Raw genomic sequence first — 19,928 nt, 5'->3', positions numbered from 1 at the left:
AGCAGCATGCAGCAGGGGACACAATCAAGCCTCAAACCTAAGATCTGTATCGAGCAATGATCATTTGTTTTTGTTTCAAATATTTCCTGAGCATTTGGATATAAATTTAGAATTACTTCAACCTTTATACGTTGATATTCAATCTTTAGTAATTAAGATAATTTAATTTTCCCACTGGGTTTAATTTTAGGGATAAATCCAAAATTAAAACATATTAAGTATTGCTGGTTGAAAGCAGTAATAAGCTTATCGTTCTTTTTTAATCACGTGTTGCATTTGCATCCATCCTAAAACACATGGAGTGAAAATATTTCTTTTGCTCGGGGCATCACTCACACAAGGAATCATCAAATCAAGATTTTCACCAAGATGGATTATAAAGGTTACTACCGTTGAGGCAGAGCTCAGTGAATCTTATTAAAACGTTTTTGAAGCAGAGGAGGACACAGGACTGTGGGGTGAGAATGAAGTAATGGGATTAGATTCTAATTTTTCAGTACAGTCAGTGCAGATTAATTGCGTAGAATGGCCTCTTCCCCAGCTGCAGCTTTTCCAATTCTGGACGAGTACAGGCTGCTTGCAAATTTTCTTGATAAATGATTTTTCTGAGAAACCTGAGCAAGTTTATTTCCTTCCATTCTTTTGAACTGTGTGGAAGGAAAGATGGAGGTGAAGGGGGATATCAACATAAAGGTATTCTGAATTTATGTCGAGAACTGATGTTAGTTATTCAAAGCCTTTGAGTATCAACAGAGTGGTGGCTTACAAGTACTGTTTAAAATTCAGGTATAATACAATAAATATTATAATTGTATAATAGAATTATACAGAATTCAGTTTCTGTTGTTATACTTTAAACTTGGGTTCACAGCAAAAAAACTATTTCCATTAGCCGACATGTGATTCTGATGAAACTTGCTTTCTTATAAAGTAAATAGAAATGGCACATGGCAGAGCTAACAAGTCCCCATTTACTTGGTATACTGTATTGTTGAGTGCATGGAGATTGACGCATCCTCTCCTGTTTAGTCTAAAAGGGCAAAGTGCTACAGTTGCAACAAATAATCATCAGGGTTACATGCAAGAATATAAATGACAGAGTAGGAAATAATTAAACATTGTAATTGATAATAGAGTACCTTATCAGCGGAAAATTTAAGTTTCTCTAAAACAAAATAGGATTGCAAAGGCTTGGTAGTTCAATCCAGAAACGTATCAGATTGTCTCTGGTGACATAGTACTGACACAAAACTGCACAAAGCCCTTCCCTCTCCCTACCCGTCTCAGTTAGAAACAGGTAGGCAAACAGGAAAACTGAGGTAACGGGAAAAACAGCACTTGATCAATTTCGAAGGCAAAATAAAGAATCACTGGCAAGGAATCAACATATTCAAACAGAAAGAATATGAATAGTAATTTCCTGATATCTGTGGATTATTTTTTAATGAGGATTCCACCTGTGGATAAAATGAGACCTAGAGTATTTTCCAACAGTGAGAAATTACATTGTTCACTGACCACCATAGACAACTTCTAAGTAACTGCCAACTTTCCATCATAATGATTTAAACCTCAAGCTTTGACAGGAACATCAGGTGATCCTCTATGAAGCTACAAATGTTTTCTGAAGACTGAGTATACCAGTTACTCTTGATATCAAGGCTGCATGTTCCAGGGCACTCTAATGGGAGTGTGATATTGCTGATACATTTTCACGCTTTGTACTGTTTTGGTCATTTTCCCACAACAACAGTGCCCAATATTTGAATAGACATTGCACATTTTCAGCCATAAAAATGTGTTGCCTGGGACCAAGGGATAGGGAGGAGAAAATGTGCAGGGAAGCAAGAGCTGCTGATTGTGGCCCTAATCAGAGTCTGGGTGTCAAGCCAGTGATCAGATATACGATGCGGAAGGGGAGGGGATTGGCAATGATTGATGTCTGGGACTGGGGCGGAGTGGGGTTGTCGTAGATCAGGTTTAACTCGTGAGTACTGGGCCCTGGGCTGGGAGGGTAGTATTGGTGATCAGGACCTGAACAAGGCCCCTGGTATGGGGAGTGATGCCAAGGATTAGGATTGCTATTGGTGGTCAGCATCAGGCTCTGTGGTAGGGGGGGTTGCACTGATGATCAGGACCTGACCATCGGCAGGGGTTTGATGATTACTTGTAAGCTCCGGGTTGGTGTCAGTGGTCAGGACTGAGTGTGTAATCGTCAGTGAACATCCCCTGGGTTCTTATTTTATGACTGAAGGAAAGCCAGTGATGAAACAGAAGAGGTTTGGGCCTGGTGGTTGCTGGGAAGAACTTCTGCAGTGACATCCCAAGGAAGTGATGATCGACCTTCACCAACCACAGGCATCTGTCTTTGGGCAAGATACTCCTCCAATTCTTGGAGTGTTACTCCCTTAATACCCACCATATTCAGTCTTACCAGGGCTGCTTTATGCCACAGTTAGTCAAATGCTTCCTTGATGTTAAGGACTGGTACTTTCACCTTATTTCTGGAGGTCAGCTCTTTGGCCCATGTTTCGACCGAGGCTGTGTTGGGATGTGGAGACAAGTGTTCCTGTCAAAACCCAAACTGGGGCTGGGCACACAGAACAGTACAGCACAGGAACAGTCCCTAATTAGGCCACGGTTTTCCAAATGCTCATAAATCCTACCCCTATGAACCCACTCCAATAGCTTCCCTACCACTGACGTGAGACTCATTGGTCACTAATTTCCAGGATTATCCCTATTTCCCTTCTTGAATAACAGAACACTATTAGCTACTCTCCAGTCCTCTGGGACCTTGTCTGTGACTAGAGAGGACATGAAGATGTTGTTCATGGCCCCAGCAATCTCATGTCTTGCCTCTCTCAATAACCTGGAGTATATCCCATCAGGGCCTGGAGACTTATCCACCTTAACATTCTTTAAAAGACCCAACACTACCTCTTTCTTTATCTAAAAATATCCCAGCATATTAGCACGCTTCACACTGATCTCACCATCTCCATGTCCTTTACTTGGTGAATACCGATACAAAGTACTCACTTAGGACCTCACCCACATCCTCCGCATTCAAGCACATGATCCCTCCTTTATCCTTGAGTAGTCCTCCCCTCTCCCTTGTTATCCTCTTGCTCTTGATGCATGTGTAGAATGCCTTGGGATTCTCTTTAATCCCACTTGCCAAAAACTTTTCATGGCCCCTTCTGACTCTCTTAGTTCCTTTCTTGAGGTTTTTCTGGCTTCTTTGTACTCCTCAAGAGCTGTATTCAATTTTAGCTTCCTAAACCTTACATTTGCTTCCTTTCTCTTCTTGGCTAAATTCACCACCTCTCTCATCAACCAAGGTTCCCTTTCCTTGTCACCCCTGTCCTTCCTTCTTACTGGAACATATCAGTCCTGTACTATGAGCAGTTGGTCTTTAAACACCTTCCAAATGTCAGATGTGGACAGAGCAATGCAGCACGGATATAGGCCCTTTGGTCCAACGTCAATACTGAGTCCATTTACCCAAAAACAGCAGTTCCCACTTAACTTTCCCTAGTTCCTGCCTATTACTCTCGTAATTTGTCCTGCCCCAATTTAATACTTTTCTGCAAGGTCCATACTTATCCTTATTCATAGCTATCTTAAACCTTAAGGAGTTGTGATCACTGTTTCCTAAATGCTTCCCCACTGAAAGGTCAGTCACCTGGCCAGGCTCATTTCCCAACACCAGGTCCAGTATGGCCCCTCCTCCAGTTGGACCATCTACATACTGTTTTAAGAAATTCTCCTGAACAAATTCTACCCCATTTATCCCTCTTGCACTAAGGAGGTCCCTGTATATATTAGGGAAGTTGAAGTCACCCACAACAACCCTACTGTTTTTGCACCTTTCCATAATCTGCCTGCACATCTGTTCCTCAATGTCCCAGTGACTACTGGGAGGTCTGTAGTATAACCCACGGGAGTGACTGCACCTTTCTTATTTTTGAGTTCTGCCCATATAGACTCAGAGGATGAGCCCTCCATTATGTCCCAACTTAGTGCAGTTGTAATATTGTCCCTGATCAATAGTGCATCTCCTCCTCCTCTTTTACCTCCCTCTCTATCTCTTCTAAAACATCGAAACCCTGAAACATTAAGCAGCCAGTCCTGTTCCTGTCTCAACCAAGACACAAGAGATTCTGCAGACCTGCCCTTTTCCTTTCCAGTCCTGATGAAGGGTCTCGACCCGAAACATCGACTGTTTATTTCCCTCCATAGATACTGCCTGATCTGCTGAGTTCCTCCAGCACTTTTTGTGTGTGTTGCCTCTCTCAATCCAGTCTCCGTAATGGCTATAACATCATAGTTCCATGTATTGATCCATGGTCTGGTGAACAAGTGAGTAAATGCCAAAATCTGTTGATGTAATCCTGGGGTAAATAGGTTTATGGAATCCTCCATCAGTTGCCCTGGGGTGGGGCGGGGTGGGGAGCTGGTGTTGTTGATGATCAGCATTTGACCCTGGTAACGATACAAATTAAGGCCTGGTTTGGGGATGTGTCGGTGATCAGGATCTGGCCTTTGGTTGGGGTAAAGGTGATGAGGTGTGGTATCAGTGAATAGGATCAGACCATAGGGTGATCATTTGTGTCAGTGATGAAGATGGGGCTCTGAGACGGTTAAATCATATAATTGGTCACTGTTAGGCCCTGGGATTAGGTGTAGTGCCAGGAATTAGGATTAGGCGCTAAATGGTGGTAGTTATATCGGTATTTAGGACCAGAACCTGAAATATCAGCAATTAGATGGTTGTGTCAGCAATTAGTATTGGACCCTGGACCTTAAGGAGGCAACAACAGAATTGGGGGAGGGGAAGAGAGGGTGAACTGAATGTGGTGGCTGCAGAGGGATGAAAGGTAAATACGGGACTTACCTGAGAAGGGGCCTCCCAATCCAGCATTGCATTGTGAAGACCTAGATGCCCTGGGTGGGTCCAACGATTGTTGCCCTCAGGGCAATGTGGTCTACATTCTCCTCCAGTGCTGGAAAAAGATTGTTGCACAAGGAATGACATCATCCAATGTTCCCCAGATGCAATAAATCATGTTGGGATGGAGGATGACTAACAGCTGGAAGAGCCTGGTTGAATTTCTGGAGTAACGTATAACAACCCAGAAATGACTGCCACTGCATACTACCCTAACAGAAAAAATCTCTTTTAAGACTGCAAATCGCTGAAAAATTGTAATTAAATTTCTAGGCCGCAGGGATTTTCATGAGGAATGGCAGCGAAGCTGCAGAGTGATCATGCTGAACAATAGCAATGGTGATGGTTGATGAGAAGCTACTTGGTATAAATTGAACATTCAAAATATTTGTTATGATATTGAGTGGCAATGGGGTGCATATGTTATTGGGGTTTTGAAATGGAGCAGACCTTTGAACACAACAGCAGCAGTCTATGGAGTATAATTTTCCCCTTACACATATCAATAAAAATTGACCTAGCTATGTGTGACAGATGAATGCCAGCTCCAAAAATAATGGTTTCATAGAGGAATGGTTGTCTGCATTTTAATCTTCAGTTGAGTACAGAGCAACATCTACTGTTGTAACACAACAGCCTTTCTCAACAGTTCTACTGCTGCTGCAGAAGCCACAGATTAATGATACATGCTGTAGTTCTTGCCACCTTCGACATTCTTGGGAAAAACAAACTACAAGGGAAATAAATCTAGATTGATACATAGTGGAAAGATTATTTCACTTTTCCCTCTCATCCACCCAGAAAGCACTTAATAAATTACCAGAGCATCTCATAGCTTCCTCATTGATTCTGATCTGGATTTTATCCTCTTAAACTTTGCCATTCAGTATACATAAAATAAGGCCCACATTCCACTCATTAGCTGGATCCACGGTTCTCTAATTGATGGGGAAAGAGAAACAAAGGACTGCAGATGCTGGAATCTAGATGAAAAACACGCTGATGCTGGAGGAACTCAGCAGGCCAGGCAGCATCCGTGGAGAAAAGCAGGCTGGCAACGTTTCAGGTCAGGACTCTTCCTGAGGACTGAAGGTAGGAAAAGGGGAAGTCCAATGTATAGGAGGGAAAAGCAGAGCAGTGATCGGTGAATATAAGAGGAGTGACAGGGTGGGCAAAAGGTGGTGGTCACGGTTACGGACAGAGCGCAGGTGCTCTGCGAAACAGTCACCTAGTCTGCGTTTGGTCTCACCAATGTAGAGGAGGCCACACTTGGAGCACCGAATGCAGTAGATGACCACCCTGTGCCCACCCCGCCTCCCCTCTTATGTCCACCTATCACTGCTCTGCTGTTCCCTCCTATATTGGGCTTCCCCTTTTCCCATCTTCAGTCCTGAGGAAGGGTCCTGACCCGAAACGTCGACCGCCTGCTTTTCTCCACGGATGCTGCCCGGCCTGCTGAGCTCCTCCAGCATCATCGTGTTTTTTACTCTAATTGATGGGATGAATTATGGGATGAACACTGGAAAGACTGTGCTCTAAAGAAGGATAGATATTCATGGAATTTATTGCTTTATATGAGGCAATTCAATAAAGATCTCTTAAACCTACTTATGATGGTAAATAGTATAGAAAAGTTAAAACTTAATTGGTAGATCAACACAAGATCTGCTCAAGAAGTGATATGAATGTAATGTAATGGTAGATGACTAGCCTTCCAGTTATTGGAAGGGTCTACACCCAAGGTGTCAATCTATATTTTCTCGCTATAAATGCTGTGTATTTAAAATAATTTATGCTTTAATTTCTATCTGGAAGTTACATTGGAAAGTATACAAATCTAGTAATTTCAATTTCTATTCTATTATACATATTTTTTGTCTCACAATGGTGTTAAATATATAAAATTGCACACATAAAGCTAGCAGAACAATATTTAATTTAAGCCTAAAATTTATGATATCTCTTTTTTGTCTTTGAAGTTCTTTCTATGACAATGACTTTGACTGAAAATGGTTTATTATAAATTTCAAGAAGATACCTACTGGTCACCTCAGTTGAAGCTTGAATGTGTATGTTTTCATTAATCGACATGAAGTAGAACATTTTCATAAAATAAGGTGAATCAGAACACACACAGCAACATAAAAACATAAGGCTGCTCTGCATGCCAGCACTTGCACTATTAGCTGAACACCACCAATTAAATTACAGATATCGACACACCTTCATTGCAACGTTAAAGAACAATCACGTGGCTATTAATTTATTCCATCATTTCAAGTTTGATATCCATTTACACTGAAAATTGCCCTACCTTTGCTCTTTTCCTTTGTTGCCCCTGGTATATCGTTCGTTTCTATGCAGCAAATTACAAACAACTGTCACTCATTGGACAAAGGCAAGAGGAAAATTAGAAATGTTATGGTTTTAATAATAATACATTTGATGTTCTGGCACAGACCACTGATTATGATAGATAATGCAAACGACAGAATGAACTGAATGGGATGGGGTCATGATTGTTCATTTCTGATCTTTAGCAAAATGTATATAACTGTGAATCTTGTTCCACATTTTCATACAGTTTCAGAAAGACTTTCAATCAAAGTATTCATGCAACAAAATTTCAATCTTTAGGAAAGTGCTTTTCATTAAAAACAAATAAATATTTAAAAAAAACACTATTATCCAAACAGGAGAATGGGCCTTATTTTACTTTTTAATATCAGTTGATGGGATGAATGATGTGATGAGGTCTGGCAAGGCCTGCATTTATTGTCCATTCATGTTTGTCCGTGAGAAGGTGGTGGTGGGACATCGTCTTCAACCACTGTCGTCCTTTTGGTGCTCCCATAATGTAGTTGGTTAAGGAAGTTAACGATTTAGACCCAGTGACAAAGGGGGAAAATACACATGGATATCTATTTCTTTTACTAATCAGGATGATGTGGACTTTTATGAGTGGGTCACATTGATAGCTTAGAAGAACAGATGAAACATACATAGAAATTAAATGAACTTATCTTATATTAACACCACATTAATCAGTGGAATTAGCAGATTTTCAGGCACTCATCTCCTATGCTTCATTTCACTTTCATATCACTTTGCACTAAAATGGACTTTTTTTGTTCTAATTGTTTTTTTCTTGTAAAAATTGTGCATTATTTATGTTTTTCTTGTGGATGCTGCTTATCTGATGCTATGTGCCTGTGATGCTGCTGCCCGTAAGTTTTTCATTGCACCTGTGCACACATGGACTTGTGCACGTGACAATAAACTCGACTTTAACTTTACGGGGCACCTCACCTGATGATCAGCCTTTGTGTCACTTGACTTATCTTCTTTTCCCTTCTCTTTTTCCTCCACTTCCAAGCTTTCAGTATTAATGATGCATGTTACCCGACAAGATGGAGAAATCTCAGTACTTTGTTCATTTCCAGCTTCCTCCAATGCCTCTTGTCTTAATGTGCCTTTCTCAGACATGTTCCCAGAAAAGAATTACACAGGATGCAGTGACCTATGGAGTCAAAACATCAAATCACTTTTATTCCTAGAACAAGTCTCCTCATTTTCTTTTAATGATTATTTTAGAGAATATGAAGGATAAGTTGGGCATGTCAACCCCCTGTCGTAAATATTCTTAGTCATTAAATTGGTAGCTTTATTATTAATACAAAAATCCAGATTCCAAAGTCCTTATCATTGCCATGTTTTTGAAACTATGTCAAGAAAAACTCAGCCAACTCACACAAAACTTGTTAACACTTGTTATGTTCAAGAAACTATTTTTCAACCTTCTCAGCAAATTCCAAAATGGACACAGTAAATTATTTAGAAGATCAGGTACACATTCCAGGCAACAAAAACCAAATTAAGTTGCAAGTCATTTAGTTACTAAGTTGCTGGTTATGTGTAATTGTTAAAAGTAAGAATCACCATCACTGAATACAAGACCTTTTAAAGTTGAATCTTCTGATTTCAATGGTTATTTCACAGGTTAAATCTCCTAAATATGAAATTTCAACATTGTAAACCATTTGGAATGTCATTGGCAGGAGTTACAGCAAGGCATGAAGCAGAAGCGTAATTAAACAACACCTTCAAGTTCTCAGGATCAAATTATGTGAAAAGACTAACTCTATAAACAGTACTTTATTTGATGCTTTGACATTGTGTGACAATTCCTTATTGAGAACTGTTAATGTAATGCTTCAATAATCAGCAATCAAATCAAGCAAGTATAATACAAAATTCAAAGATTTTTGCCAATCCAATTCTCTCTGATTATTGCATAAAATCAAACATTCATTGAATACAGCACAGTGAACAGTCCATTGAACATTCTTGATAATCTGCTGAAATGGATCACGTGTGCAAGCTGTAAAACACACACTTAATCTGCAAGAATTATGCAGTTATGCAACCCAGCACTCCTCGTCACAATATGTGCCAGCACATGTCAGAGATTAGTCAGTCGGATGTGCCTGGAGCGTTTTGAAGCTGAAATTTCATTGTGTTTTCCATGCCACAAGGAGTATTTAACATTCACAGAGAACCATGCTCACCACAGCTGCTCTACTTAAAGGGTTACCCAGCCACTTGTTTATTTCTGCAGCCTAGTGGCTACCTGGGAACGAGGGAGACTACTGCATAGGCACAATGTGACTTTCGATGAGGTGCAGTGCCACTTTTCCAATGATTGCCTCTTCTGCAGTTGTCTAACTGAGCGTATTCTGAAGGTGTATTCGAAGAGTTATACTCCAACCTCCCACCCTCCTTCAATGTATCCAGATGCTACGGTTTTCCAAGTCAGTGATATTTGATCCTCCATGAACAGAGCTGCAACTTGTGCCTGGATGGCACTGACTGTAGAGGTCAGGATCATTCTCAACCTGAACCTCCCAGCCTTTGATTCATTCTGGTCCACAACTCTTCTGTATCTGAGCCTGGCTGCATGAGGAAAGTCCATTAGGCTCTTTATTCAAGAAAATCATCATGCTGAGAAGGCACATGAATTTATGAAGGACCAGTAAATGGATGAGTAAATCAGGCTCCCCTTCAAAGCCCTGAGTCTTACATGAATCATCACTCCCTGATATTTAATTTCATTTTCCTTATGACATAGAGGCCATTTAACCCATCAATCTACTCCAGTCGTCGGAATAGCGTCAGAGAGTTACACAGCATGGAAACTGGCCCTTTGGCCCAACTTGTCCATGCTGACCAAGTTGCCTGCCTGAGCTAGACACATTTGCCTGTGTTTGGTCTACATCCCTCTAAACCTTCCCTATCCATGTACCTGTCCGAATGTCTTTTAAACATTGTAAATGTGCCTTCCTCTACCACTTCCTCTGGCAGCTCGTTCCACACACCCACCACCCTCTGCGTGAAAAACTTGCCCCTCAGGTCCCCTTTAAATCTTTCCCCTCTTACCTTAAAACTATACCCTCCAGTATTAGACTCCCCTACCCTGGGGAAAAGACTGTCACCACTGACCTTATCAATGCCCCTCATGATTTTAGATACCTCTATAAGGTCACCTCTCAGCCTCCTGCGCTCCGGGGAAAAGAGCCCCAGCCTGTCCAGTCTCTCCTTCAGACCCGGTAACATCCTTGTGAATCTTTTCTGCACCTTTTCCAGCTTAATAACATCCCTTCTATGGCTAAGTGACCAGAACTACACACAATACTCCAAGTGTGGTCCCACCAATGTCTTGTACAGCTGTAACATGACATCCCAATGCTTGTACTCAATGCTCTGACCTCTGAATACAAGCATGCCAAATGCCTTCTTCACCACCCTGTATCTCCACTTTCAGGGAACTATGTATTTGTCCCCCTAGGTCTCTCTGTTCTTTAAAAAACGTTGGATAAGCCCATGGATATGAAAGGTTCAGAGGGATATGGGCCAAACACGGCCAGATGGGACTAGGTCAGGTGGACACCTTGGTTGGCATGGACGTTGGGCCGAAGGGCCTGTTTCTGTGCTATATTACTCTATGCAAGTGGCAGAAGCAGGTACAATTACAGTGTATAAAAGACATTTGGACAGGTACATGTATAGGAAAGGTTTGGAAAGATACTGGCCAAACACAGACAAATGGAACTAGCTCAGGTAGGCACTTGGTTGGCATGGACGAGTTGGTGCTGTGTGACTATCACTCTGTGACTCCCCAGGGCCCTGCCATTTACTGTGTAAGTCCTGCCCTGGTTTAACTTCCCAAAATGCAACACTTCGCACTTGTCCAAATTAAGTTCCATCAGCCGTTCCTTGGCCCACTTTCCCGGTTGATCCAGATCCTGATGTAATCTTAAATTTAAAATTTTTTTTTTAGTTTTATTTTCAGCGTGGTAACAGGCGCTTCCAGCCCAACGAGTCCGCGCTGCCCATTTTAAACCCAAATTAACCTACCCGTACGTCTTTGGAATGTGGGGGGAAACCGGAGCACCCGGCGGAAACCCACGCAGATACGGGGAGAACGTACAAACTCTTTACAGACAGCGATGGGAATCAAACCCCGATCGCTGGTGCTGTAATAGTGTCGCGCTAACCGCTATGCTACCGTGCCTTCACTTCTTCACTTCACTGTCCTACCTAGACCACGTATTTACAGGCTCAGATCTACTAAGGCTGTTGTCACTGAGATGTGAAAATTCTGTAGGAAGGTTTGTTGGCCCCTCACAGGTGCGTGCAGCTAATTACGGCACTCAATTGTTCAATGGGGTAATGTTTTATAACCTCAACAGGAAATGTTCTGGTATAAAAACGGGAAGTGATGAAAATACTGAGCAGGTCGAGAAACATCTGTGGAAAGTGAAGCAGAGTTGACATTTCAGGTCAATGACCCTCCATCAGGACTCCTCTGGTGGCATGGATCATCAAAAGTACTTCCTATTCCTACAAAGCACACATAATGCCTTCATCTTCAGGGAGACTAAACTCCAAGGCATCTTCCGTGGTGGGATGGTTCCTGGGAGAAATAGGCTACTCTCTGTTTCCCTTGCACACAAAAAGACCTTTTGTCCACCAGGTGCCTATTCACGCCACTGCCAATCCTACATTGATTCCTTTTTATTCTTTCTACGTCAATTCTCCACAGATTCTGTCACTCACCTACACACCAGGGGCAATTAACAGTGTCAAATAACCTACCAATCCATACATCTTGGGATATGGGTAGAAACCAAAGCACAGAGAGGGAATCCAGGCTGACGCAGGGAGAATGCTCAAATTCAGCAAAGACAGCACGAGAAGTCAGGATTGAACCAGAATTACTGGAGTTGTCAACCAGAAGGGCCAGTAGCTGTGCCCCTGTGCCATCCCTTCCAAAGTCCAAGTGTCATGCCATCAGGACCTTCCACTGAAGTGGTCAGGAGTGATTATTTTGAAAGAGTCATTTCAGTTAACATAGCAAAGACTAGAGTCGGTGACTCATGTAGCAGTTGACAATGAGATTTATTTCATAGAGTCATAGAGCAATACAGCACAGACACAGGCCCTTCGGCCCAACCAGTCAGTGCCAACCACGGTGCCCACCCAGCTAGTCCCAATTTCCTGCATTCGGCCCATATCCCTCCAAGCCCTGCCCTCCATGTACCTATCCAAGTGCTTCTGAAATACTATTGTACCTGCCTCACCCACTTCCTCTGGCAGCTCGTTCCATACACTCACCACCCTCTGCGTGAAAAAGTTGCCCCTCAGGTCCCTTTTAAATCTTTCCCCTCTCACCCTAAACCTCTGCCCCCTAGTTTTGGACTCCCCTACCCTGGGGAAAAGACCGTTACTGTCCACCTTATCTATGCCTCTCATAATTTTATAAACCTCTATATGGTCACCCCTCGCTCTCCTACTTTTCAAGGAATAAAGTCCCAGTCTGGCCAACCTCTCCTTATAACTCAGGCCCTCGAGTTCTGGCAACATCCTCATAAATCTTCTCTGCACTCTTTCCAGTTTAACCACATCTGCCCTATAACAGGGTGACCAAAACTGTGCACAGTGTCCAAGTGCGGCCTCACCATTGACCTATACAACTGCAATATAATGTCCCAACTCCTGTACTCAGTGCCCTGACTGATGAAGGCCAGCGTGCTAATCGTCCTTTTCACCACCCTGTCTACCTGTGAAGCCACTTTTAATGAACTATGCATTTATACAATGGAGAGCATTCTGACTGGTTGCATCACTGCCTGGTATGGAGGCTCCAATGTGCAGGATCGAAAGAGGCTGCAGAGGGTTGTAGACTCAGCCAGCTCCATCATGGACATAACCCTCCCCGCCATTGAGGACATCTTCAAGAGGCGGTGCTTCAAGAAGGTGGCATCCATCATTAAGGACTCTCACCACTCGGGACATGCCCTCTTCACGTTACTAATCCTAATCTTGTTATCAAACCCACAGAAAAGGGTGGTGCCATTGCAGTCTGGCGGACTGACCTTGACATTGCCGAGGCCAGACGTCAACTCTCGGACACCTCCCTTTACTTATCCCTCAACCTGGACCCCATCAAGGAGCATCAGGCCATTGTTTCCCGCACTATCACTGACCTCATCGCCTCCGGAGATCTCCCCTCTACAGACTCCAACCTCATGGTTCCCCTACGCCGCACTGCCCATTTCTACCTCTACCCAAGATCCACAAACCCAACTGCCCTGGTAGGCCCATTGTTTCTGCCTGCTCCCGCCCCACTGAACTCATGTCCTCATATCTTGATTCCATTTTGTCCCCCTTGGTCCAGTCCCTTCCCACCTACGTCTGTGACACTTCACATGCCCTCCATCACAACAACTTCCAGTTCCCCAGCCCTGACCGGCTCATTTTCACCACGGATGTCGAGTCTCTGTACGCTTCCATCCCCCATCAGGAGGGCCTTAAGGCTCTCTGCTTCTTTCTCCACAACAGACCCAACCAGTTCCCCTCCACCACCACCCTCCTCCTTCTGGCAGAACTGGTTCTCACCCTCAACAACTTCTCTTTTGGCTCTTCCCACTTTCTCCAGGCTAAAGGTGTGTCCACGGGCACTCGCATGGGCCCCAGCTGTGTCTGCCTCTTTGTCGGCTATGTGGAACAGTCCATGTTCCAAGCCCACACTGGTAACGCCCCCCAACTCTTTCTCCGCTGCATTGACGACTGCATTGGGGCTGCTTCCTGCACCCGTGCTGAGCTCGTCAATTTCATCAACTTTGTCTCCAACTTCCACCCTGACCTCAGATTCACTTGATCCGTCTCCGTCACCTCTCTCCCCTTTCTGGATCTCTCTGTCTCCATCTCCAGAGACAGATTAACCACAGACATCTTCAACAAACCCACTGACTCCCACAGCTACCTTGACCACACCTCTGTCCACCAGTCACTTGTAAGGATGCCATTCCCCTCTCCCAGTTCCTCTGCCGCATCTGTCCACATGATGAGGCTTTCAATTCCAGGACATCAGAGATCTCCTCCTTTCTCAGTAACCGTGGTTTCCCTTCCATCACCATCAATGCAGCCCTCACCTGCATCTCCTCCATCTCCCACACTTCTGCCCTCATCCCCCCCACCCCCCCCCCCCGACATAACAGGGACAGGGTTCCCCTTGTCCTCACCTACCACCCCATGAGCCTCCACATCCGACACACCATTCTCCACAACTTCTGCCACCTCCAACGGGATCCCACCACCAGGCACATCTTACCCTCCCCGCTCCACTTTCCGCAGGGATCGTGCCCTGTCCATGACTCCCCTGTCGACTCGTCCCTCCTGACAGATAACCCCCCCGGCACTTATCCCTGCAACTGTACCAAGTGCTACACCTGTCCCTACACCTCCTCCCTCACCACCATTCAGGGCCCCAGACAATCCTTCCAGGGGAGGCAGCGCTTCACCTGTGAATCCGAGGGTGTCATTTATTGCATCCGGTGCGGCCTCCCCTGCATCAGTGAGACCCGACGTAGATCGGGTGACCGCTTCATCGAGCACCTTCGCTCCGTCCGCCGCGGCAGCCAGGACCTCCCAGTGGCCGCCCACTTCAATTCCACATCCCACTCCCACACTGACACGTCTGTCCACGGCCTCCTCTACTGCCACGCTGAGGTCAGATGCACGTTGGAGGAACAACACCTCAGATTCTGCCTTGGGAGTCTCCAACCTGACGGCCTCAACATCAACCTCTCAAACTTCATGTAACTCCTCTCCCCTTCTCCCCCCTTTTCCCTCCCTCATCTCCCGCTTGTCTTCCCTCATTCCCATAGCCCCCCTCACCCCTTCTTTTTCCCCTCCCCCACCCTCATGACCTGCCCATCTATCCCCCACCTTCCCTTTATCCCATGGTCTACTGCCCTCTCCTACTGGACTCCTTCTACTTCAGCCCTTTGCCTCTTCGATCTATCACCCTCTCAGTGTCCCACCTTCCATCCCCCACCCCCACCCACCTACCTTTCCCCCCTCACCTGGACTGACCTCTCACCTGGACTCACCTGTCACCTGCCAGCCTGTGCTCCTCCCCCTCCCCCCACCTTCTTATTCTGGCTTCTGCCCTCTTCCTTTCCAGTCCTGATGAAGGGTCTCGACCCGAAACATCGACTGTTTATTTTCCTCCATAGATGCTGCCTGACTCACTGAGTTCCTCCAGTACTTTTTGTGTGTGTTCCCCCTGTAATCTACGACAACCTTCTTCACCATCAACACCTCCTAATGTCATGTCATCCGCAAACTTACTGATCAAGCCTGTGCATTCACATCCAAGTCATTTCTATAAATAACGAATAACAAGGGTCCCATCACTGACCCCTGCTGCACGCCACTAGTCACCAGCCTCCATTCGAGAAACAACCTTTGCTTCCTACCTCCGAGCCAATTTTGAATCCACGAGATTATTAATGTCAAAAGAAATTTGCTAAATATACAACGATATTAACTAATTACAGGGGCCTTACCTTAAATGTAAAAAAGAATATAGATTTGGCTAAATGATGCAAGTTACCCGTTATAAACACACCTGCTCATGAATACCCACATTCCAGCAACACCCTAAAAGTTTATTGTACACAAGCGTAACTTTACATGCTGAAAATGTCTATTCATGTGAACACAGAAGTAAAAGATCAAATTATTCTCAAGCCTCGTGCTCCAGGAATCACATCTTGTTTCAGGCTGGTGAATCTGTGCAATTTAAGGATTGTCTATGATATGCAATTATAAACCGGTGAAATGCATCCAAAAATAAAGTTTTGCACAATTTAATAATAGACTCTGTCTACACTTCTCGCTGCCTCGGTAAAGCAGCCAACATAATCAAAGACCCCACCCACCCCGGATATTCTCTCTTCTCCCCCCTCCCATCGGGCAGAAGATACAAAAACCTGAAAGCACGTACCACCAGGCTCAAGGACAGCTTCTATCCCACTGTTATAAGACTATTGAACGGTTCCCTGGTATGATAAGATGGACTCTTGACCTCACAATCTACCTCGTTATGACCTTGCACCTTATTGTCTGCCTGTACTGCACTTTCTCTGTAACTGTAACACTTTATTCTACACTCTGTATTGTTTTACCTTGTACTACCTCAATGCACTGTGTAATGAATTGATCTGTATGGACGGTATGCAAGACAAGTTTTTCACTGTACCTCGGCACATGTGGCAATAATAAACCAATTCCAATTCCAGATATTCAAAGGTACATTTAAACATCCCTCCTTCCCTTCACCAAATTAAGATAAAAACTCACATTAGCAATCACCACTTCAGATTTTTCATTCAGACTTTAGGAAACAAAATTACCTTCAGTGCACTGTTTCTGTAGGTTGATGTTCGTTTATTGATGTTTCCTATCTGATGCTGCTCACTGCTGAAATTTCACAAATGATTAATAATGAAATGAGTCCCATGCCCTCATCAACAGTCCAAAATGACAGCCTCCAGGCTGCTTCTAAAGAGGATTTGCGAGACTGTCATCAATCTGAAAGAAATAACAAAAAAATAATAGAAGGGTTAAAGTAAGTCTTGAAGAGAGGCAGATTTTCTGCACTAATGACCTGCTTGAAGCAAATCTGCTTCACAGTTTGAATTAGCTCCACCTGTCTCAAACTGCTGGCTGCTTCTCTAATGAAGGCAAGAAAGGGTTGTTCAATCATAACAGCTCCTACGCAGAGAGCTAAAATTAACAACTATTTTACACTCTATTATTACGCATATCTAGTTGTGTGCCGCTTTCATTCAGGTACCTGTAAGCTTCTTACTTATATCCTGTTCAAGTAATGTGAGATAGAATTGCTTTTAGCTCTTACTGTTCTGGCAGAAAAAATTAAATAATTGCATTTTTTATAACTTTAGTGGATTCATAATCTACCCTGTCTTATTAATTTTATTCTTTAAAGTGAAGGAAACTGGAAGGAGATGCAAAACAAATTATTACAGAATGAACATCAAAAACTGCAGATCTGGAAGTGCGAGATTAAAATAGAATGTGCTGCAAAGATTCAGAGGTTCAAACAGCATCAGTGGAGAGAATAACATCGATAATGTTCCAGGTCAATGCCTCTTCAACCCAATTCTGATGAAAGCTCAGTGACATGAAACATGAGTTGTTTTCTTCTGTCTGCATGCGCTCCCAGATCTGCTCTGCATTGCCTAGAAATGCCCATGTATAACTGCAGCCCATTCCTGCAGCCGAGTCCAATGCAAACCACTCCAACATCTTTCAATTCTTTATATCTTCTATAAGCTCAAGGATTCAAAATATATCTTCTGGACATTTCAGAATACTCAGGAACCTAAAATTCTGAATACGTCATTTTTTTTCAGCATCACCAGTTTAAAAATTGATTTTTTTCCTAACATAGAATGGGATTGTCACCATTTCTGGGTTGAACTGCACCACTCCTTAAATTTGACCGGGCAATTCCAGCTGAGATTCCTGTGGGCACCTGATGTAATTTCCACATCAGATCCACATCAAACGATGCCATTTACCTATGCACTACTCCAGTTGCTAGGGAAAATTTTTATGTCTGGAATTCTGAGCTGGGATCCCACTGAGGTAAATTGTATTACTCACCCCTTTCCTTTGGGCCCCCATGTCAATATTGCCCATTGATCCCCCCAATCAGTCCTGGCCACAATTCTCTTCACTAGCCCAGCTTCCTGATGCCCCTCGTCCCCAACATCCCTTACCAAGCCACATTTTCCTCATAACCCCACTCCCCCACAATGGATGTCAATCTTTAGCCGGCAAGCTCACTCCGTCAGCTCTTAAATGGGCTTCTGACCAACACCCCTCTCCTGCTAGACCAAGCATTAATTCCAGATGCAAAATTTTCATTTGTACACTTTGCGGCACATGGAAAGAGATATGCATTAATGGTTTAATAGTGCCCAAAGCTTCCAGAACAATGACTAGCCTTTGACAAGGTTAGATCGTATCCAGGGAGAGATAGCTAATTGGATTTGTAATTGGCTCACTGGTAGGAAGCAGAAAGTGATTGTCAAAGGTTATTTTTTTCGACTGGAGGCCTGTGACTAGTGGTGTGCCACAGCGGTCAGTTCTGAAAACTTTGTTATTCATTAGTTATATAAACAATTTGGATGCACAAGTACAAGGCATGGTTAGTGAGTCTGCAGATGATAAAATAGGTGGTTTCGTAAACAGTGTAGAAGGCTGTCAAAAATTACAGGGGGATTTTGATCAGCTGGGTAAGGGGGCTGAGGAATGGCAAATGACTTTGAATTTGGATAAGTGCCAAGTGTTGCATTTTGGGAAGTCAAACCAGGGTAGGACTTGTACAGTGAATGGTCAGGCCCTGGGGAGTGTTGTGGAACAGGGAGACCGAGGAGTACAAGCACATAGTTAGCTGAAAGCGGTGTCACAGGTAGACAGGGTGGTGAGGAAGACGTTTAGCATGGTGGCCTTCATCAGTCAGGGCACTGAGTATAGGAGTTGGGAGGTTATGTTGCAGTTGAACAAGATGTTGGTGAGACCACACTTGGAGTACTGTGTACAGTTTTGGTCACCCTGTTATAGGAAAGACAGCATTAAACTGGAAAGAGCACAGAGAAGATTTATGAGGATGCTGCCAGGACTCAAGGGCTTGAGTTATATGGAGAGGTTGGCCAGGCTGGGATTTTAGGGAGAGACCTGAGTGGCAACTTCTTCATGCAGAGAATGGTGCATTTATGGAATGAGCTGCCAGAGGAAGTGGTTGAGGCAGGTCCAATAACAACATTCAAAAGAGGTTTGGGTAAGTACATGGATAGGAGGGGTTTAGAGGGATATGGGCCAAACATGGGCAAATGGGACTAGCTTGGTGGGTATCATGGTCGATGTGGACGAGTTGGGCTGTATCGCTCTATGACCCTACTGTATGCAATAGCATTTCAGGATATACTTCAATTTCTAAGCCAAAGTTTAAAGAAAAGTTTAACTGCCAGGTGACTGCCACACAGCAAACTGGATGTCTTTATTCAAGAAATGCAGGAGGGATATACAGAGTTATTACAGGCCTGTGAGTTTAAAGTCAATGATAACGAAGTCATTGAAAAAAGATCAGACAGTCATAATTAATCTACACTTGGAAAGGCAGGGATTAAAGAAAGATTGGGCTTTGTTAGTGGGAGATCACATCTGACCAATTTATTTGACTTTTCTAAGTAACAAAATGAACTGATCAGGGCAGTGCAGGTTGATGTAACCTACATGGGCTACAGAAAGGCCTTTAACAAGGTCCCACATACGAATCTGGTGCAAAACGTTGGAGCCCACAGAATCTAAAGGAAATTGGCAAATGGTACACAGAAGTGCCTTAGAAATAGGAAACAGAGAGTGACAATGGAGGGTGTAATTGTGATTGAAAGCTTGTGGCCAGTGGTGTACCACAGGGATAAATGCTGGGACCCTTTTTGTTCACTACATTAATGATCCGATATGAATGCAGGAGGTATCATTAGCAAGTTTGCAGATGACTCAGAAACTGGTGGTGTTGTTGAGAGTGAGAAGG

General features: G+C 43.7%; 1 protein-coding gene across 1 annotated transcript in view; it reads right to left on the bottom strand.

The window, feature by feature from the left end:
* arpp21 (cAMP-regulated phosphoprotein, 21) overlaps positions 1-19,928 on the bottom strand; it is a 205,275-nt gene that overhangs the window by 136,652 nt on the left and 48,695 nt on the right. Inside the window, 3 exon segments of the mRNA XM_052023736.1 lie at positions 7,269-7,310; positions 8,264-8,474; positions 16,717-16,894. Coding sequence (XP_051879696.1) covers positions 7,269-7,310; positions 8,264-8,440 — 219 coding nt within the window. The 5' untranslated portion in view covers positions 8,441-8,474; positions 16,717-16,894.

This window comes from Pristis pectinata, chromosome 9 (genome assembly GCF_009764475.1).
Source record: "Pristis pectinata isolate sPriPec2 chromosome 9, sPriPec2.1.pri, whole genome shotgun sequence".
NCBI classification, from domain to species: Eukaryota; Metazoa; Chordata; class Chondrichthyes; order Rhinopristiformes; family Pristidae; genus Pristis; species Pristis pectinata.
Note: the sequence above shows the minus strand (reverse complement) of the source record. Positions and strands in the feature narration are given on the sequence as shown.